General features: G+C 36.1%; 1 protein-coding gene across 1 annotated transcript in view; it reads left to right on the top strand.

Annotated features, from left to right (window-relative positions):
- The window catches only part of SYNJ1 (synaptojanin 1), a 68,289-nt gene that overhangs the window by 16,782 nt on the left and 32,239 nt on the right, over nt 1-19,268 (top strand). Inside the window, exons 5-13 of the mRNA XM_082480685.1 lie at nt 1-84; nt 872-933; nt 1,541-1,637; nt 2,956-3,125; nt 5,174-5,255; nt 8,079-8,231; nt 11,307-11,472; nt 18,196-18,387; nt 18,534-18,618. Of these exons, the coding sequence (XP_082336811.1) occupies nt 1-84; nt 872-933; nt 1,541-1,637; nt 2,956-3,125; nt 5,174-5,255; nt 8,079-8,231; nt 11,307-11,472; nt 18,196-18,387; nt 18,534-18,618 (1,091 nt within the window). The remainder of the gene's footprint in view (nt 85-871; nt 934-1,540; nt 1,638-2,955; nt 3,126-5,173; nt 5,256-8,078; nt 8,232-11,306; nt 11,473-18,195; nt 18,388-18,533; nt 18,619-19,268) is intronic.

Genomic DNA, 19,268 nt, shown 5'->3' with positions numbered 1-19,268 from the left:
GTCATATTTTTAGATGATTCTGTGTCATCTTTCATACAGATTCGAGGATCTGTTCCATTATTTTGGGAACAGCCAGGCCTGCAGGTAAGGAGGAGATAGATTTAATTATATGGATATTTCTTATTCATGCCTTTTTAAATATCTTACAGTAGCGTTTAGGCTCTTCTGCACAATTACCTGTCAAGATGAGATTATCCTGGTGGTATTGTTTAATTCACCAAGCCTGCTACTCTGGAGTCTCTGAATGCTGTTTTGCACAAGATTTGAATGTCCGTTGTTTTTTAGATGTTTTCTCTTTGAAGTTCTGAGTTTTTCTGTTTTAATTTAAATTGCTATTTTAATATGGGTTATCTAAGGGCACCCAAAGAAAAGAGACTGTTTTCTTCTGAATTTTCTTGAGGATGAGTCTTTTCAAGAAGTCAGTATGGATCAAGAGTTACTGTAAAATAATTTCATCCCAGTTTTCTTGAAAGAGGGATTGTACCAGCAACTACTACTGTGATACAATTTTTACAGGGAAGATTAAAAAGAGTTCATGCCTCACAGTGACTCAAGGTTCTTTAAACTACATATTTAAGCATTTTGCAATAGAACTGCTGAAACATTTACATGCCTTTTACTCAAAACAGGAAGTGATTAGATGATGTGACTAAGTATATTAAATTTAAAAAGGGTGTTTTAGAAAAAAGAAGAGGAATTTAAGAAAAGCCTATAAAAGGAATGCACATCCTAGCACGCAGAATTAATTTTGGAGATTTCATTTAGAAAGTGAATGAATTTTCAGATAATATTGAGGATCAAAAGAGGTCTTTGAAGAATGATTAATCAAATGTGTAACGACAAATAATTTAATGTAATCTTCATGTCATAGGTGGGATCTCATCGTGTCAGAATGTCAAGGGGTTTTGAGGCGAATGCACCAGCTTTTGACAGGTGAAAGAATGTCTTAAATTTTTGTTAATACCCTACAAACCTCTGATAAGTGATGCATCAGAGGGATGGGATATGTTATTCCAAACAGGAGGCTTTGTCTATACAAATGTGTGATTCAGAAAAACAGCAAACTGCCTGGGCAGCTTTTTCAAACTTGTACAAGATTGCTTGTGCTTGTGCCTTTGAGTGCATTGTTGAAAAGTCTGAAGAAAATTTAAAATTGTGAAATATTTTGTTATATTGCAAACAAAAATTATAGCATGTTTACATTGAATAACCTGTATTTGCCAGCTGCTGTATAAAAGTAAAATTTATATTTTCATTTTATTCCTGCCATGACACTTCACCTTCACAGCCTTATGGTTTTAACTAAATGCATAACGTTAAATTGGTGCTATTATCCTAATTAAATAGCAGTCAATGGTTGTATGCTACTTTTGACTTACATTGATTTGTTTGGACATGACATAATAAAAGACTTGCAGCAGTTATTAGAGTACCCAGTGGAGGCAGTTATTAGAGTACCCAGTACCCAGACTGCAACATCTCAGTCAGTGTTAATTTTTTTCATGCCAGAAAATGTGTGGAATTTTTCTTCTGTTAACAGGCATTTCCAAACTCTTAAAAATTTATATGGCAAGCAAATTATTGTAAATTTACTTGGGGCGAAAGAAGGGGAGCACATGCTTAGCAAAGCTTTTCAAGTAAGTATGACAGTTCTCTCACGATGCATATTCTTGGAATTTGCTTGTTTGCGATTAAGCTTTTATATAGGCTTTGAAAAATGAAACAGTTATGCTGTGCGCTGGAGCAACTACCACTTGTGGTGAAAACTGTATTTATCATAAAAGTACTGCTTAAGATACAGAATGTGAAATGGATTTTTCAAAACTCTATATAAAATTAGTGTTTGATTATGTTCAGATTGGTTACTTTACTGAAAAATTGTAACAGCAACATAGGCAGTGTCAAGGGATTTGCAGTTATTTTCATATTTCATGCTTAGTAGTGGCTTATTTATAAAATAAATATTTTGCACTGTAAAAGTGTTGAATAAATAAATTATACTTTGTGGTATTTAATGCTGTGATGTTTCTTTTAAAAATATTTCCCTTGGAATTCCTGAATATGTTCCTTAATATTTTTTTTAAAAAAATCACAAATTAATTTATCAATTTAATCATGAAGCAGCTTTTATGTTTAAATAGAAATGTTTGTTCCGAAGATGTTAACTGTAAGTGGCCATTTTCATGAACTCCTGCTAGTTAGGTTAAAAATAACTGTCACGTTGTAGTCCATAAACACTGACAATTTCAGAAATTATTTCAGAAGCTAGAGAGCATGTCAATAGCCATCTGTTGTTTCCCTTTCCCTTCTTCCTTTTCCCTTTGTATTATAATGCGTGAGTATCTTAGGCCATTCACTAGTATCTTTTCTGTATCCAGCTGTCCTGGTAGGAGACATTAGTGCTCCCAGATGGATATTGATGCTCAATGCAGATCACAGCTTTGTTGACAAAGATTGTGTGAGCGCTTCAAGATTTTTCAGGGAATGTTAAGGAAAGTTTTGCTCAAGCCATCCTCTACATCAACCTAAATAAGTTGTCTGTTTTTTTTCAGTAGTAGTTTATCGAGTGTTTACTCAGTCCCTGTTGCTGGCAGGTGTATGTGAAATGGTGCCTGTTAGTGAAAGGTGTTTTCACTGAAATAACTCTGCAAATTGAAGCATTTTAACAGTAGAAGAGGCTGTAGACTGTCTTGGTGACCCGTAGTATATTAAGGAAAAAAAACAACTTTGTGACAAGAAAAAGAAAAAACACAGGTGAAGTATTAGTCAGTTCTGAGTGATTTGTTGAACAATAGTGATAAAATGGTTTCATTTTACATAAGAGAAAGCATGTAATAAACAAAATAGTTAATAAAACAGCTTTAAAAATATTTGTAGCCTCTTATTTAGCTTATACTACTGTATGTTCAGGTATTGGTATGTTTATACTTTTTTCTTCTCTTTTTACAATGTCAGAGCCATTTGAAAGCATCTGAACATTCAGCTGATATCAAAATGGTGAACTTTGACTATCATCAAATGGTTAAAGGTGGAAAGGCAGAAAAATTACACAGTGTGCTTAAACCTCAAGTCCAGAAATTCTTGGAGTGTGGATTTTTTTATTTTGATGGAAAGGAAGTTAAAAGGTTTGTATGTATACCTTCTGTAAATTTCTTCAAATTAAATTATGATTCTGGGATGCTTTTGAACCCTTAGCAAAAAGAGAAGAGAAAAAAATGTTACTTCTGTTGTTGTGTTTTTATTGTATCCAAGATGATGCTCAACCACCAAAATATGAGTCACTTACTCTTCAAATTTTGCCTCATTCGGAATACGCTCTAAAAATCTTAGTGGAAAATGTCTGAGACATGACATAATTTCAGGCCTTTGACCTCATGATTTTGGTGAAAATGGGCAATTGTCCTTTTTCATGGGTGCACCCACATGGGATTAAAGAATGAATATTTTTCCATCTTCCTGTATAATATCGTTCATATTTTCCTCAGCGGTGGAGCATACCATTTTCTGTTTCTTGTAAATGCTGATGTTCAGTGCAATCTTTTTCTAAATCTGTTTGCACCTGGATCTCCATTTGAGAGATTCAGTTCTCCACAGAATATGAATGGAATGCATGTTTTCTGCCCTGCTCTGTACTTCCCAGTCCTGCTGTATTTGTGCTTCTGTCCCTATTTCCTCACCCCTTTCCTAGAGCAAGGGCTGTGCTTATCTCAGCAGGAAAAGGGTGACAGGGCTAGAAATAGGCAACATTCCTGCTCTTCTCCCTTCCACACCCTTCCTTCTGTTAATTAATACCAGAGCAAACTGCTGAGCGAGGTTCTCCATGAGAAGGAGAATTGTTGAGTGAGGGGACTGTGCTGCATGCAGTGAGGTTTCATCTTCTAGTGCAGTGGGAGAGGAGAAGAGGGTTCCAGTGCCACTCTGTGCTCTAACCTGGCAGTGGGATTAAATCCCCCAGAGGCAGGTTTTAGTAGGCCTGAATAAGATTAGATTTAATGGGAGGGTGCTTAGGTCCCGTCTCCATCTCAAAACATCACTAACCACTCTCCAAAAAGCTTTAAAAGTTGTGTGACACTTTGTGTTGGGAGAACACCATTTGATCGTGTTGGAGATTCAAATAATATTGTCACCCATGAAAAAGACTGTCAATAGAACGAAAGCAAAATAGGCTGTGACCTGTGGTAGCTTGAATAATTGTGGTGTTAAAAGATACGCTGACAATTTTTGATAAGTTCGTGGACCATCTCCTTTGAAGAATGTCAGGGGACTTGCCTGTTTTTTCACAGATAGCAAGTTGCTTTGTATTTCAAATCAAATACAGAGGTAGTAATGAAAAAAGCAATCTTGAAAGTTCTTCAAAACTTCCTACAATTTGTGGTTAGATCTCCAAGTAAATGTGATGAAGCGTTACTGACTTTATTGGACAAAGTGTGTAGTGGGAATGATGAAAGTAAGGAATAAGTATGTATCGTTGGGAGAGCCATCAGGATTTTGTACTCACAGCCAGGCAAGAAGAACATGGATGTTGCCTAATATGGTCCTTCTGAGAGCTTTATAGCATGAGTTAATGGGCTTGTCTTAAAGAAGGGGGAGCAGCTCAGGGTGCCTGAGGGCCTCAAGCGTCTGTTGAGCTAAGGAGGAGGGGTTTATTTTTCATTTTTATTTGGGGAGGAAAGAGAAAGTAATGAGGGGTTGAAATTGGCTTTAGTTTTATCACAAAATCTTGTTACTTTTAGTTTAGATAAACAAATGCAAGAACTGTCATAATTTTTTTTTCCATTTTTGTTTTAACTAAGAGTTATTATTTACCTCAGATTCTTGGGAAGTGTGTTAGTTGTGTTATGCAGGATTATGCTTTCTTTTCAAACAATCCGTTAACTGAGCAAGCAAGTAGAATTGAGAAAAACTGAAGAAGAAAGACTCGTGTTATTTGCAGAAAATATATTAGTTTTGTATAGTGAACACTGCTGCAAAATTCACTGCTGTTATTGGAGCTAACCCTCTATTGCTGACGCATTTATAAACATACTTGCGATGACAGTAACATTGCACTGACAATGCCCTGATATACTATTCTGGTTCAGATCTTGATGTCCCTGTCTTTGTTGATGATATGTGTGTTAAACGAGTTATTTCAGTTGTTTTCTCTCTCTGTCTCTCGTTGTCCTTGGCACAGATCTCAAAGCGGTACTGTCAGAACAAACTGCTTGGACTGTCTGGATAGAACAAACAGCGTGCAGGCTTTCTTTGGCTTAGAGGTAGGAAAAACAGTGTCCAGATACACAGCTACTCCTGATGCTTCTGTAGCAATTAGGTTGTAAAAGTAGCGTTACCTTCCCTGTGAAAGATGACTGAAAGTGTTTCGTAGGTGGCAGTTTGATTTATAGCGTGATACGTTTCTTGTTCCAGATCTTAGTAGTTACAGAAACAGTAGTTGTGTACTAGTTGTAATTAAACAGTAGTCATGCAGCATTGTGAAAAATGTTCATTCTTTTTTAGGTGTCAGTTTCTTATGTCTGTTAAGGGTCAGGCTTGCAATTCTAGAAGAGGTAGTAATATTGTAGTCCTTCACAAAAACACTGGCATTCACAGTTACTCTACTAGATGAAGTTCTGCAGCGTATAGGATTAGTCGTTTTAGCATCTGCCAGTGCTGTGCATTCATATTTTCACAGCACTGTGCTGTGAATTCTTCATGGGACGATACCATGGTTGAGGCTTTGGCCCTGCTCAGGTTGAGTAGTTGGAAATTAACCATGGGATTAAGTCCTCCGGCAGGGTTGTGTTTCAGCACATTGGCTTGCTATTGAAGCAAAGGTTCTAGCCTGCAGGCTTATACAGTAGAGCTTGAACACATGAACCTGATAGGAATTGATGGAGTAAAATAGTACTGATTGGGCTATAAGAGTAGTTCTGAAAAACGTTTGACAGCTCCACTCATCTTAATAAACTAAGTTTGAGTCCTAAAGATAAAATACTTAGCATGTTTAAAAATGAAAAATTACGGGTGCTGTTAATGTCGACCTAAGTAAAAGGATTATTCTTTTGTTTTCTGAATTTTATTTAATTAAAACGCTCTTGGTTTAGTGTCTATAGGAGGAATTTCTGAGAGGACTTCAAAACCCATTGGCTGTAGAACAAACATTTCTGATTCTGGAATATGTAGTGCTTTGCTGCTGTGTTTACCTAGTGAATACTGTTGCCAGTTCATTGGTGTTTTAGTCAAACAGAATACTGAACTGTTTGCCCTTATGCAAGTACTCTGAATTTTTTTCTCTTAACATTCAACATCAGTACATACTGTAGCAGATACAACACAGTCTGAGAGATCTAATGCCTTTTTTTTCCACTGTTTCAGCTCTGCATGTACCGTAGGGGGCCGTGCCTTTTAATATACTAAAATTAAGAAAAATAAACACATCTCTTAGTACCTGCTAATTATACCAATTCTGGTGGAATTTAGAATTCTATTGCTTTTCTTTAGTTCACTGTGTGTTGAAAAGAGTAGTGGCATGTTTTGAAAATCTCACGGCGTTGTATTGCGTTATGTAGTTTGTGTATCTGTCTGTCCTGTTCGACTTTATCATGGGAGAGACAAATTATTACCTTAAAGCCTTTCCTGGTCCTGAATGTGTTCGTTGGAATTTAACAGTTCACTGCAGATAGAAGTGCAATCTTTAAGTAAGCAATTAGGTTCTCTTAAATGAGCTATGAGAAACATTGCCTCTTGTGTTTTACTGATAATACAGTAGTTTTCTATGGCAAAAGAACAAATCTTCATACGCTCTTAATGTGGTATAGCATTTATATGGCAAACTTAGCTTTGCAGCTCTGTGTTTTCCTTTCTTATCCTTTTAAGAACTGGATTAAATATCATCATTTTATTTTTAGATCGTGTGTGCCAAGTTTTTCCTTGGTGAGAGCTAAAGTATGATTTCAGCTAAAATATAAAAGTATAAAACTCTTTAATATGAAGGAAAACAGTGAATCCTCATGAGCTGCTTAGTTAATTTTAAAAATCTATTTAAATGAGGTATTTAAATTCTTACTTTTTTAACATGATAGGTACTTCATATAACAAGTATTGAGCTGTGAATGACCACTTAAAATTACAAGATGAAGCACCCAATTTCTGAAGATTCTTGTTTATTTCTACTTAATTTTTGCCTGCAAGTTTCCTTTTGTAATTTTTCCTAGTTCCTGCCCAACCTTCAGAATTTTGCCTTTATGTCATTTTTATGTTCATCATTTTAGACTCTTCCTTCTTGCTGTTAGACACCTCAAAGTTTTAAAGATTTTTAAAAACTCTTGAAAACAGCTTTTTTTATTTAGTTTTATTTTTTGGTATTTATTTTCAGTATTATGTTGGTAGCCACAAACACTAGAAACTTACTTGACTCTCTTAAAATAATCATGATTCCATAAACCAGGATTTCAAACAAGGTCCAATGTCCCATTCTACAGCCATGAGCATAATGCTACGTTTAAGTAATGTATTTAAATGTAAAATAATACATTTACATATATAATATGTATACAGTTAAAATGCATTTAATGTAGACTGCATTGTGGAAAATTAATTCAGGTATATTGATTGTAAGGGGTAAAGATTACAGTGTATTACGCATGAAACAGTGAATGACAGAAACCATTGCGATTTCACTCATCACAGAGCTCTGTTGCTACTGCATTTCATAATAGAGGTCAGTGTGTTTGGTACTAAACTTTTTTGGGGAGGAATATGAATTGCTCTAATTCTAAATTATGTAAGTAAAAAGACTTGAGAACCAAAAATAGCTTACCGTGTAACTAGTGAATTTTTAGATTAAAATATTTACAAATCAACTATAGAATTCTTTTCCTATATTACTGCCTATCTTTAAAAGAAAATGAAGTGCTGGTGCTTAAGTTATATGTATGATGCAGCCTTTCAAACGTGACATGGTGTCAGTTTGTTCAAAATGATACTTATAAACCAAAGATCTTTCTTTTTGTGCATTTATGCTGAAAAATTATGATGTACCTTTTAATAAATACATTTGAAGGTTTTTCTTTTGCAAATGTTGTCTTCAACTGTTGCAGATGCTAACAAAACAACTGGAGGTATTAGGATTAGCTGAGAAACCTCAGTTGGTTACTCGCTTTCAGGAAGTTTTCCGATCCATGTGGTCTGTGAATGGTGATTCTGTCAGTAAAATTTATGCTGGAACTGGAGCCCTTGAAGGAAAAGCTAAGGTAAAGTACATTTTATTAAAAGCTTTGGCAGTGTTCAGTATGGGTTTTAAAAAAATATGTCATTAATATAACAACTACGAGATTTTGGTTTTTAAAATGTGTTTTTGTTGTAATCCCGAAAAAAACAACCAACCAACCAAAAAAAATTAACACTAAAACATTGGCTGTGTTGATAACCAGATCTTGTTTCAGTACAACCTTTCTCACTCATGCCCATGCCTCCCATATAACACCATTCCGTAGGAAAGGATGAGGCTCGAAACTTTTATTTCTTTAGATCATACTTCAGAAAAATGTGTATTCAAATCAGCTTTAGTTTCTTTGAATATTTTCATTTTTCTCCGTGTACATCTGCCTCCTATTGTTTCAGTTTCATTCACTGTATCTCCTTTCTCTTAAAATGTGTTTCACAGGATGATGTTGTTCATGCTGTTAGTGTTTGTTAACAGTGTTAAAATTAACCAAGTTGCAGCTGGGTGTCTTTTGTTTGCATGCTCCTCCAGCTGTTTCTTTTTAGTTTTGCAGTTACTGAAAAAACCTCAAATTCTGTTTCTACCTTGCTTTCTAATGTTGTGAACAATTCCGTACTACATGACAGTGTAATGTTCTCTTTCTCATCAACTTGTTTTTGTCCTTGTTGATGCCTGAGTTGTTCAGTTTTTCTGTCCTTTATTTTTCTTCTAACAAGGTTGCTTTTTTGTTTCCATAATTCTCTCTCTTATCAGGTGATACCTGTCAAGACAAACAGATGCTGAACCATAGCAAATTTTGTCCTTAGTTCCTTCAAGAATTTATTTTCATACCATTCTCGTAGTCTGTTTTGTTCTTCCATCACTTGTTCATTCAAACCATATCAGGGTCCTTGTCTGCACATGTACAAGGCATTGCAGTAAGCTACATAACAAGAAAAATAGACTTGTTGCTTATTCTACCCTTAATTGGTGCATACAAGACTTTTTCATTTGGGAGTTGCTTGTATTTTAGTATAGAGTGGAATTTGGTTAAAGATGTTTAGTGTTGTTTTCTTACAAAAATGTCACACAGACCATCAGGAAAACTACAGTAAGTATTTCATGGGGTGTCTCCCCTTCTCCTGACTTTCTCATTCAACCTTACTTGTTTCTTTTCCTAAATTAATACTTTTCTGCCATTCATTTGGCTACTTAGATGTTTTTACTTTGTAAAATGTTTTTACTGTATTTACACTTCCTTTTTTAATCTGTGAAATACAGAGTACATTTATTCTGCTGTCTTTGTAATAAGACAGAATAGTCAGTCCTTGTCCCAGGCACCCCTGCCCTGGTACAACTCTTAATGAGTACCACAGCTCATAAATCAAACACAGCATCCCTCATAAAAGTCCATCTATTCAAAGAAGATCTTTAATATTTGCCATACAATAATTGCTATTCTTGCAATGAAACTTGACCAGGTCACTACTCGTTACCTTCTTGAGTACTCTGATAGTATATTTTAAAATGTAGTTCTTAAGTCGCAATTCTTATTCTTATTTCTCAAATGAAAAGTTTGATGTTTGAAATGTTTCCATTCTTTGAAGTCCAAGAGAACTTAGAAGTAAAAATATGGAATGTTGGGATAGAAGAAAAAATATTTTGATGTTGAATGTGTTAATGTACACTTCTACTGAAAAACAGTCCTTTTTAAAGTATTATAATACTCGTTACATCTAACTCCTTACCTACTCTTTCTTTTGCTTTCTCTGGGTTCCTTTCAATTAATTGCCTGATATGTGAATGGTGAGTGTGTTTTTTTGGATCATGTCATAAGTTACACATTTTCTGACAGAAAGGGAGCAGCATCCTATTAAAATCCTATTGCAATAGTATGCTCCCCAACACCTCATCCACATTGTCTCCCAGAAATCATGGTGCCAATTTACTGCTACTTATCCTTGACAAAAGAGTAATTTCTTTCTTGTTGTCTGGTGCAATTCGTAGAACTAAATGATGCGTTGGTTTTATATTTTTCATAAGCTTTTGCCTTTTTTCCTTTTTTTCTTATGCATTTAAGAGACGTTCGCGAACACTGCAAGCTGTGAACTTCGAATATTTTTTTATAATAAGATAATACCATGCAGCATCCCTGATGGATTACAGTCTACATTTCATATAAATGTAATAGCACGTGTTGACATACACCTCACAGGCAGAAATACACATAAGTGCATAAGGCACAATAAACCCTGTAATCAAGAAAATGTCTCTGTGTCTGTGGAATCATTGTCAGTGCTGTGTACGCAGATTAACACTGCTGATTTTTGAATCAAGTACGAGACTGCATGACACGTTGATTACATTATCCTCTAGGTGTCTGACCCACAAAGAATGTCTGTAGTAGCAGTACACCTCTTGGAGATTCTTGTTTAGTTCGGGTAGTTGGAGACTCTTCTTTTGGAGCACTGTTCAGTCGTGCCACTTGTGTACAGCGTGTGCAATGACAGTGTCTTCATATGTATGTAGCTATAGATTAGTATCTATGTTCCTCCTGGGATACTGCATGAGACTTGCATGTTACTTAAAAAGTTAAGGGGTCTTAGTAAGTTGAAGCTATCCCTTTTTTAACATGCATATTCAGAATGTGAATTCTGAACTAATATGCTCCTATGTGCATATACGTACATATTCATGTATCATGACATTTGTACTCAGGTGCTTGCTCATCTCTCACTATTTGGGGGAAAAGCCCAAAATCCTGTATCATGGTCTAAACATAGCACTATATCCATTTAATTTTCAAAGACCAAGGGTTTAGGGGGGGAAAAAATACTCCCCTCCCTGCAGTATTTTGTTTACTTTAAATAATTTAAACTGGAATAATCTGGTTGTTAGCTATGCCTTGAAAGAATTACTGTGTTGTTTAGCATTTGGAGGGGGTGTGGGGGGCAAGCACACATAGTACAGTAGTCTCAGAAGACTTTATTTAACACTTAAAGAAGAAAACTGCCTTAGATTTTAAAATAATTAATGCCGTTTACAAATATGTTACTGAATATTGCCAATGTTATTGTGAGCAGTGTCCAACATAAAATATTTTATACATGTTCCTCCCTAACAGGCTGGAAAGCTGAAGGATGGTGCTCGTTCTGTGACCAGAACGATTCAAAATAACTTTTTTGATAGCTCCAAGCAGGAGGCCATTGATGTTTTGTTATTGGGAAATACCCTAAATAGTGATTTAGCAGATAAAGCACGGGCTCTCTTAACCACCAGCAGTTTACGCGGTATGTGTCTTTCAGGATTTTAATCTGTCTGATAACTATTTGGTGTAAGAAAGCTGTATGGAGTTTGTTTTCAAAGCAATATTGGAAAGTATAACTGCTATTTTGTGTTCTGCTGGCTTATTAAAAGATGAAAGTTACTTCTGCTTTACTAATATTACCAAACTAACATGCTGCAGTACTTTCTTTACTGTTTATATTTTGTTGATGTCTGGTGGTGTAATACATAAATATTTGTGGAGCGTATTTGTCAGAACTTTACTATAGATGCATATTAGATATGTTCTGTTCAGTTCTTCAAATCCATTTATAGCAGGTGTTAATCATGACAATTATGTGGTGGATTTGGGGAAAAAATCCTGATTTATTAAAATATTAGGGGGGTTTATTGTTTGCTAAACGTCTTCCTTAACGTGATCTGTCATGTCAGTGAAGAAATTCTCACCATGGTGTTAAAATGGATGGAAAGCATTTATTCTTTTCTCAAGCTTAAGAATGCTGGTATTTATCTTCATTTTGGATTCTAAGGTACTGACGAACAAAAGAGGTTTTGGTGATGGAAGAAAATTTAAGATAACAAGAGCTATCAGCAAATTCCTGATGAATGATTTTCCATCACAAAATGTTTTTTTTTGTGAGAAGTCATCTTTCCTAGGAATGTGTGCACCACAAAAGCTTGTCAGGCTGTGGGTGAAATTCTACATTAACAATCCAAGAGATTTCCGTACGAAACTCTGCTTAGGCAGAGTAGCCATGTGGGACAGGGGTGGTCTGGTTACAGGAAGGTGGTTTGCCTAATCAGAGCAGGGAGCTGAACCGCAGCATCCTGCATCCCTAAACAGAGGTGTAACCTACATGGTCCCCCGGACTACTGTCATGCCCCATCCTTCTGCAGGTCTGATGGGCAGGGCAATAGTAAGCGGGCCAGGTGTAAGGCTGTGTTTAGAGTACTCTCCTGCGATATAAAAAATAGAGGAGCTAGTTCTTGGGCAAAGACGGAACTTAAATTTGAGTTGTCTTTCCAAGTTCCCAGGTAAGAGTGTCTGAAATGGAGAGCTATTGTCATTTTTAGGGATTAATAACGTGCTTAATTTTTCCTTCTCTCCCCGCCCACCCTTTCTCCTGGACACTTCTCAACCCAGAATGAGAAAAATGTGTCAAAGCTTCAGTGCAAATCTGTAGCACAAGAAAAAGCATTCTTGCCCAATTGTAGTCTTCATCTTGTGGGTATTTATACATTTCCTATGTGGAACATGAAAGACTGTTTTCCTCTCATTCTTCACCACAAGGTTTTGTGTTATCGTAACTTTTCCAGTATCTGAAACCTGCTAAATTGGCCTCGCCTCAAAATTAGTTGAAATGAGTTTTCATTTCTTCTCACTTTCTCCATGAATGCGAGCTGTCCTTTCAATATTTGCAGCTCCTGTCAGCTGAGGATCATTAGTCCCTCTTCACTGAACATAATGTCTTTGCACTGTCTGCTAGGTGGTGAATTAGCTAGAGAGATACTCCATCGTCCAGAAATCAATTATTAATGAAGCAAGAAAAGAGAATTTGTTAATACTGTTGGGGAACTCTGTAGATTTTGCAGCATAAAAGATGTGTTTTAACTGATGCAAATGGTTATGTGTAATAAATTGTGTATTACAGCATGTTCTGTCATATATTGCTGGAAAAATTAAAAAAATAATTACTTATTTGACTAATTTTTTTCTTGTTTCCTTCTTACTGCATCCATAGTTTCAGAGCAATCATTACAATCAGGTATAGTATAGTAAATTAAGCTGTAAATATCTGAGCGGCTCTTGTTCTTCTCTGGCTTTTTTCTTGTGCCTGTTTGCATAATATTTTGGTTGTGGGCTCACATTTTCCTCGTAGTGTTTGGATCTGGCATTCCTGTGCCCTAAAATCCCTTAATCCAAGAAAAGCTCTTCAATACAAGAAAAGTAAAAATACAAGTGGTGAAAAATGTTGCAGTTCCGCTTGGGTGTGAGTTATGAAATAAAGCAACCAATTCTTTGGGTTTTATTTTTGCAAATGCTTTATTCTAGCTGTAGAGGAATTTGCTTTTTTGTCTGGTTTGGGAGCTTCATTATTTTTGTTTCGTCTAAATGTTTTGTTTAGGATAAGAGGTAAAATTCTTCAGTACAATTTGTAACTTCATCTTATTTGCCATTAGAAGTCTCTACTGGCTTGTGTTCTTGCATGAGACGGACTGATTTTGTAATATCTCTCAGCAAAGGTTAACATTGTACTGGAATCATCTGAAATAATGTGCTGATACTTGTGTTTTGTGGAGCAAAAGTACAGGCAAAATCACTGAGATCCAGCTACCTCTGCACATGACACAAAATGAAAGTATTAGAGCATCTACTTAGGTAAAACTCACAGCGCGGAGAAGGTCTGAAGAGGGAATTTTATAGTTAACTCCTCATCTTCTACTTTGAGACATTGCAGTAATATCTTGGCCAATGTCTGTGATGTTGGTGCTTAAAATATGAAAGGTTGGCTTCGGAGGATTCAGCAATATTGTGAACATGAAGTTGTGTTATGTAGTAATAAGAATGTGTAGAGATGAGCCAGACAGAGGAAAATGGCATGAAAGATCAATTTAAGAACCTTCTGAAAACTCTTAGTTGTTATCATTGTGAGTTAGCAGCATAAGCAACATAAATCCTTTCAACTTTGTTTTCAAAATTTTCTAATTTTTTGTGGGAATTCTCCTTTTGGTTGTAACTTAAGCTGTTTACATGAAGCTGTTCTATCTGGCGAGATACGTTATATACATGTTCTGTATTTTTAAAGGGAGACCTGCAAGCACTTGTCAGCTGTGCAACGCTTCGTTATCTCCTTGTTCCCAGAAACTTTTATCGAAAATAAAATATTCCTAATGCTCCTATGTTCATATTTTACTATGTGTTGAGAAAATTTAAACAGCTGTTTCTGAGCTATTGCCTTAATAGGGTTCATTGTGCTACCTCTTGGAAGTAGGTTCAGTGAAACCAGATCAGATGCTTAGTTTCTGGGTGAGAACAAAAAAGTGTGTTCTTAATACCTTGGAAGACAAAGGGAAAGGAGGAGGTGAAGAAACAAGGAAGCTTTTAGTAATTGTTCAGGCAAATCTCCCATTTTAAGAGAATCGTGAAGTTGTGCACAGTATCCCCTGAACTTCTGTGCTCGGGTAGCAGCCACGAGCCCCTGGTACTGAAGATAGACAGGGGAGGATCCTTGGAAGAAAGCATTAGGACTTGTTGTTGGCTAGGTCGTTTTTCAAACACATCTGAAGTGTTTAAAGCTTCCCCCACCCCACCCCCCTTGGAAAAGCATTTGATCCGTAATCTGTATTTTTGAGCTTTAAATATTTTTTCCCTTTACATTCGTTTTAGCTTTGCTTTTGCTGTTAGTGTTTTACTGTATCTACTTAACTCTTACTGAGTACTTAAATAATGAAATCTGAGTCACAGGTAATATATACCTGAAATAACTGATTCACTGACATTTTGTGAGTGTTAAAAACTGTTATTGGAATAAACAGTCCCATTGTCATTTATGGTGTTACCATCTAGACTGTATCAGCCTAGCTTATAGCTCATGAAGAGTCATACATGTCAACTATTTTTTAACTTCCCGATGTAAGATTTCACTGTGAGTTTCATCTGGATACAAGTTGCATATTTTGAAACATATCTACAGTAATTTGGATGTTGTAGTAAAATAGTTCAATCAAGTTCAGTTGCACCAAGAATTTTAAATTAATATTCCCTTTGTAGAACTGATTTCCAAATGTTTGCCTGCCTAGTATGAACAGCATTTACAGTATTTTTGCTGCAAAATAACAGAAAATGTAATTGATTGGATTTTTAACGTTGTAGAGTAAGACACAATTTTGTTGAAAAGATAAATAACTGGAAATGTGTAGGAAAATAATGTATGTGGGAGGCTCAGGAGCTGTAAAAAACAATTGGCTCAGTATTTTGGAAAACAGGTGAAAATGTAATCTTTTCTTTTTAAATTTATGTATTCTAATTTAGGAAAAAAAAGTCATTCTACAATTTAAAAAGCTTCCTAGTTTAAAAGTATGAAATTCATGTTTGTAATAAGCATATTGTCAGTTCACTTGTAAAGTTAGATTCTATCCTGGTAAGATTTTTCACATTAGGGGTTCATGATGATGTCAGGACTTAGATGTAGACAACAATTCAATTTTGCAGCTTTTCTTAAAAGCTGCTTGGTAGCAAATATGAATTATTTGGAGTAACTCTTTAACAATTAAGCTGAAAATTGCTAAATTTGCAAAAGAAAAAGAAGGAACTGGAGAGCACAAAAGTCCAAACTCTGCTTTTAAACTTGCTCGGAGTACTACAAAGGCTGATCTGTGCAGATCTTCAAAGCTGTCTGTGATGCTATTTTGGGTTCCTTGGGTTCAGCTAAACCTTTAGATAATTTGGGTACTTGTATGTATGGTGGCTAGAACACTTCGTGGATTGGTTTCTCTTCAGTGGTCAGGTGCTTGGGTAGCTTCTGTCCTGGACCCTTGGAGGCTTTTCTGGCATTTGGTGGACTTCTTGAATTGACTGTTACCTAGTGCGTAAATACATTCAGAAGTAAACTCAGTATTTGGCTCTCACCTGAAGGTATAAAGTGTTCTGTTGGCTCCTTGCTTTTTTCTTGGCTTCATTTAGCTGGATTATGATAAGGAAAGCATGATCCCAAGCAAGATCTGCTTGTAGTACCTGAAGGAGGCGCTGGTCAGTTCATTGTCTTTTATATGTGATTAGCCTGTATATGGATATATGACTTGTTCAGCAGTCAAAGAGTTCACAAACAGCAAATACAGTGTATTTTTTTTATCATAGAATCGTAGAATGGTTTAGGTTGGAAGGGACCTTAAAGATCATCTGGTTCCAATGCCCTTGGCCATGGGCAGGGACACCTTCCACTAGACCAGGTTGCTCAAAGCCCCGTCCAGCCTGGCCTTGAACACTTCCAGGGGCAGCCACAACTTCCCTGGGCAATTTGTTCTGGTGCTTCACCACCCTCATAGTGAAACATTTCCTAATACCTATTCTAAATCTTCCCTCTTTGAGTTTGAAGCCATTCCCCCTCATCCTATCACCACATGCCCTTCTAAAAGTCCCTCCCCTTTAGGTACTGGAAGGCCACTATAAGGTCTCCCCAGAGTCTTCTCCAGGCTGAACAACCCCAACTCTCCCAGCCTGTCTTCATAGGAGAGGTGCTCCAGCCCTCTGATCATCTTTGTGGCCCTTCTCTGGACTCGCTCCAACAGGTCCATGTCCTTATGTTGGCTCCAGAGCTGGACACAATATTCCAGGTGGGATATCGTGAGAGCGGAGTAGAGGGGCAGAGTCACCTCCCTCGACCTGCTGGCCACGCTTCTTTTGATGCAGTCCAGGATGCGGTTGGCCTTCTGGGCTGCAAGCGCACATTGCCGACTCATGTTGAGTTTCTCATCAACCAGCATCCCCAAGTCCTTCTGTTGTTTCCAGTTTGTTTCAAAACCATGAGGGCTAGAGAATCCCCGATTTTTATTTCAATTGGGTAGCCAATATTCTTTAGCAAACTTAAAGGTTGTAAACTTCAAAAGAATAACTAAAAAGAAAACAACAGCTCACTAATCATCCTATTTTGGGGATTTGAACGAAAATATTGTGCCCAGTAGCTGATCAATTTGCAAGACAGCACACAGTGAAGGGAAGAATTTCATATTACATTGCTTATACAATTCTCACACTGTCATAACGATAAGAGTATTCAAAATAGGTAAATTAGTATCACTTAGGTAAAGTACAATGCCAACAATACTGTTTCACCTGATACAATTTTTATTCCACTGAGATTAAAGAAAAAAAAAAGGAGTGTAATTTTAAAAAATATCAGATCTGTTTGTTTGCATTAGGAAATATATCTGTATGAGTATATTATGCAGCTGATTTATGAAGGGACTTTAAAATCTCTGTAACTCTGGTGTCTGACCATTGAATAATCTTTTTTGTTTGTTTGTTTCTCACAATGCCCTTTACAGTTGGGTCATTACTCTCTCTCCCATCTGGCAGATAGAAACAAGACATAGAGAAAGGCTGGTGTGACAGAGAAATGAGTTTAATTGTTTTGAATCCTAGCCTACTTTCCTTACTAAAGCATAATTTTAGGAATTCAACTGACCTAGAAAATAATTCAGATTTGTGGGTTAGACAGACATACTCTAATATGATAAAATACTGTATGTTATCTATTTTAGTAAAGGTAGTACGTTATTCATTTTTCACTTCTAGAAATTAACATATCTGTAAGTTGTTTTGGTAATGGAGATTGAATTTCATAAATGTAATCTGTGAAAACGATGTAGATATCTGTGTTGGGATGTATGAAAAATAATGGTTTCCATAGAGAATCACAGGGTGAAAGAATGACAGATATTTGTAAAACATAGAAATTATGTTTCTTTTATGTATTATTTATTTATATATATATTACTTGGAAGAAATTACTACTCTTTCATTCAGTCAGCATCTTACCCAGACAAGTAATATGTCTGCAAATGTACTTTCCCTTGTGAGAAGCTGCATTCATCTTGCTTTCACAGTTTAACTTTCTATATGTCTGTGCATGGATTTGTTGCCATTTTTTTAAGGGAAAGATCTCATTGCCAAGTTTTCTGAAGAAGCATTGTATATAAAAATAATGTCTTTTCAAATGTTTTTGCAGCATCTGTAAAAGTGCTAAAGAGTATGTGTGAAAACTTTTATAAGTATGCCAAACCGAAAAAAATTAGAGTCTGCGTTGGGACGTGGAACGTCAATGGGGGGAAGCAGTTTCGAAGTATTGCCTTTAGAAATCAGACACTCACTGACTGGCTTCTGGATGCACCAAAGTTAGCTGGTATTCATGAATTCCAAGGTAGGATTTATATTCTTTATTTTCAATTTTTTCTTGAAAACTCTGATTTTCATAATTAGATCATGAACATTAAAATAGATATATGAAGTCTTGGTTGTTACGTTAATTATGAAGGACAAATAGCTTTTTTTAATATTTAAATGCAGATCGCAAAAGCAAGCCCGTAGACATATTTGCCATTGGATTTGAAGAAATGGTGGAGTTAAATGCAGGAAACATTGTGAATGCCAGGTAGGCGATACAACCTATACAGTACTAATATAGTTGATAATCATATTTTTTGAGTAAAATGTTATTTAGATTTTTTTTTTTGTCCTGTTTTGTAATGGTTGGGATTAGCCTGGATTAATTTTTGACCGTATTCCAGTTGTCTCTGCCAGTTTCTGTGCCAGGATTGCAGACTTCAACTCAGCTTTCCCTAGCAAAGCTGCGATCGCTTAGATCATGTGTAATGTAATCTCAAGGATCCAAACAGTCAGTACTTGACCATATTTTGGATTGCACCTTCAGCAGCCCCTCAACATTTTCCTTCATTTAACACTTTGAAGGAATTTACCTCCAATGCTTATAGTGTTCTGCAGTCTCTGTGTCTTCTTACTGCTGGGAAGAGTGAGTCCTACGAAATTCGTTCCAAAAGCATGTGTTGTTGGTATGCCTTTATATAGTGTCTTGCATCAGATTTTGATCTGTATAAGGCAAGGCTTCCTGTCAGTTTTCACTGGTGTGCCATGTAATACATGTGTGTATTATCGTGGAGTTTGGATTTTACACCCCTAGCGGAGTGGGTTATGAAAATACATTTTTATCAGTGGTAGGTGATACCGGTGATGAAATCTTTTTACATGTAGTCCTAGGATTGTATTCACTTTGTCCATTGTTTT

Source organism: Vanellus vanellus, assembly GCF_965231255.1.
Source record: "Vanellus vanellus genome assembly, chromosome: 1".
In the NCBI taxonomy this organism is placed as follows: domain Eukaryota; kingdom Metazoa; phylum Chordata; class Aves; order Charadriiformes; family Charadriidae; genus Vanellus; species Vanellus vanellus.
Note: the sequence above shows the minus strand (reverse complement) of the source record. Positions and strands in the feature narration are given on the sequence as shown.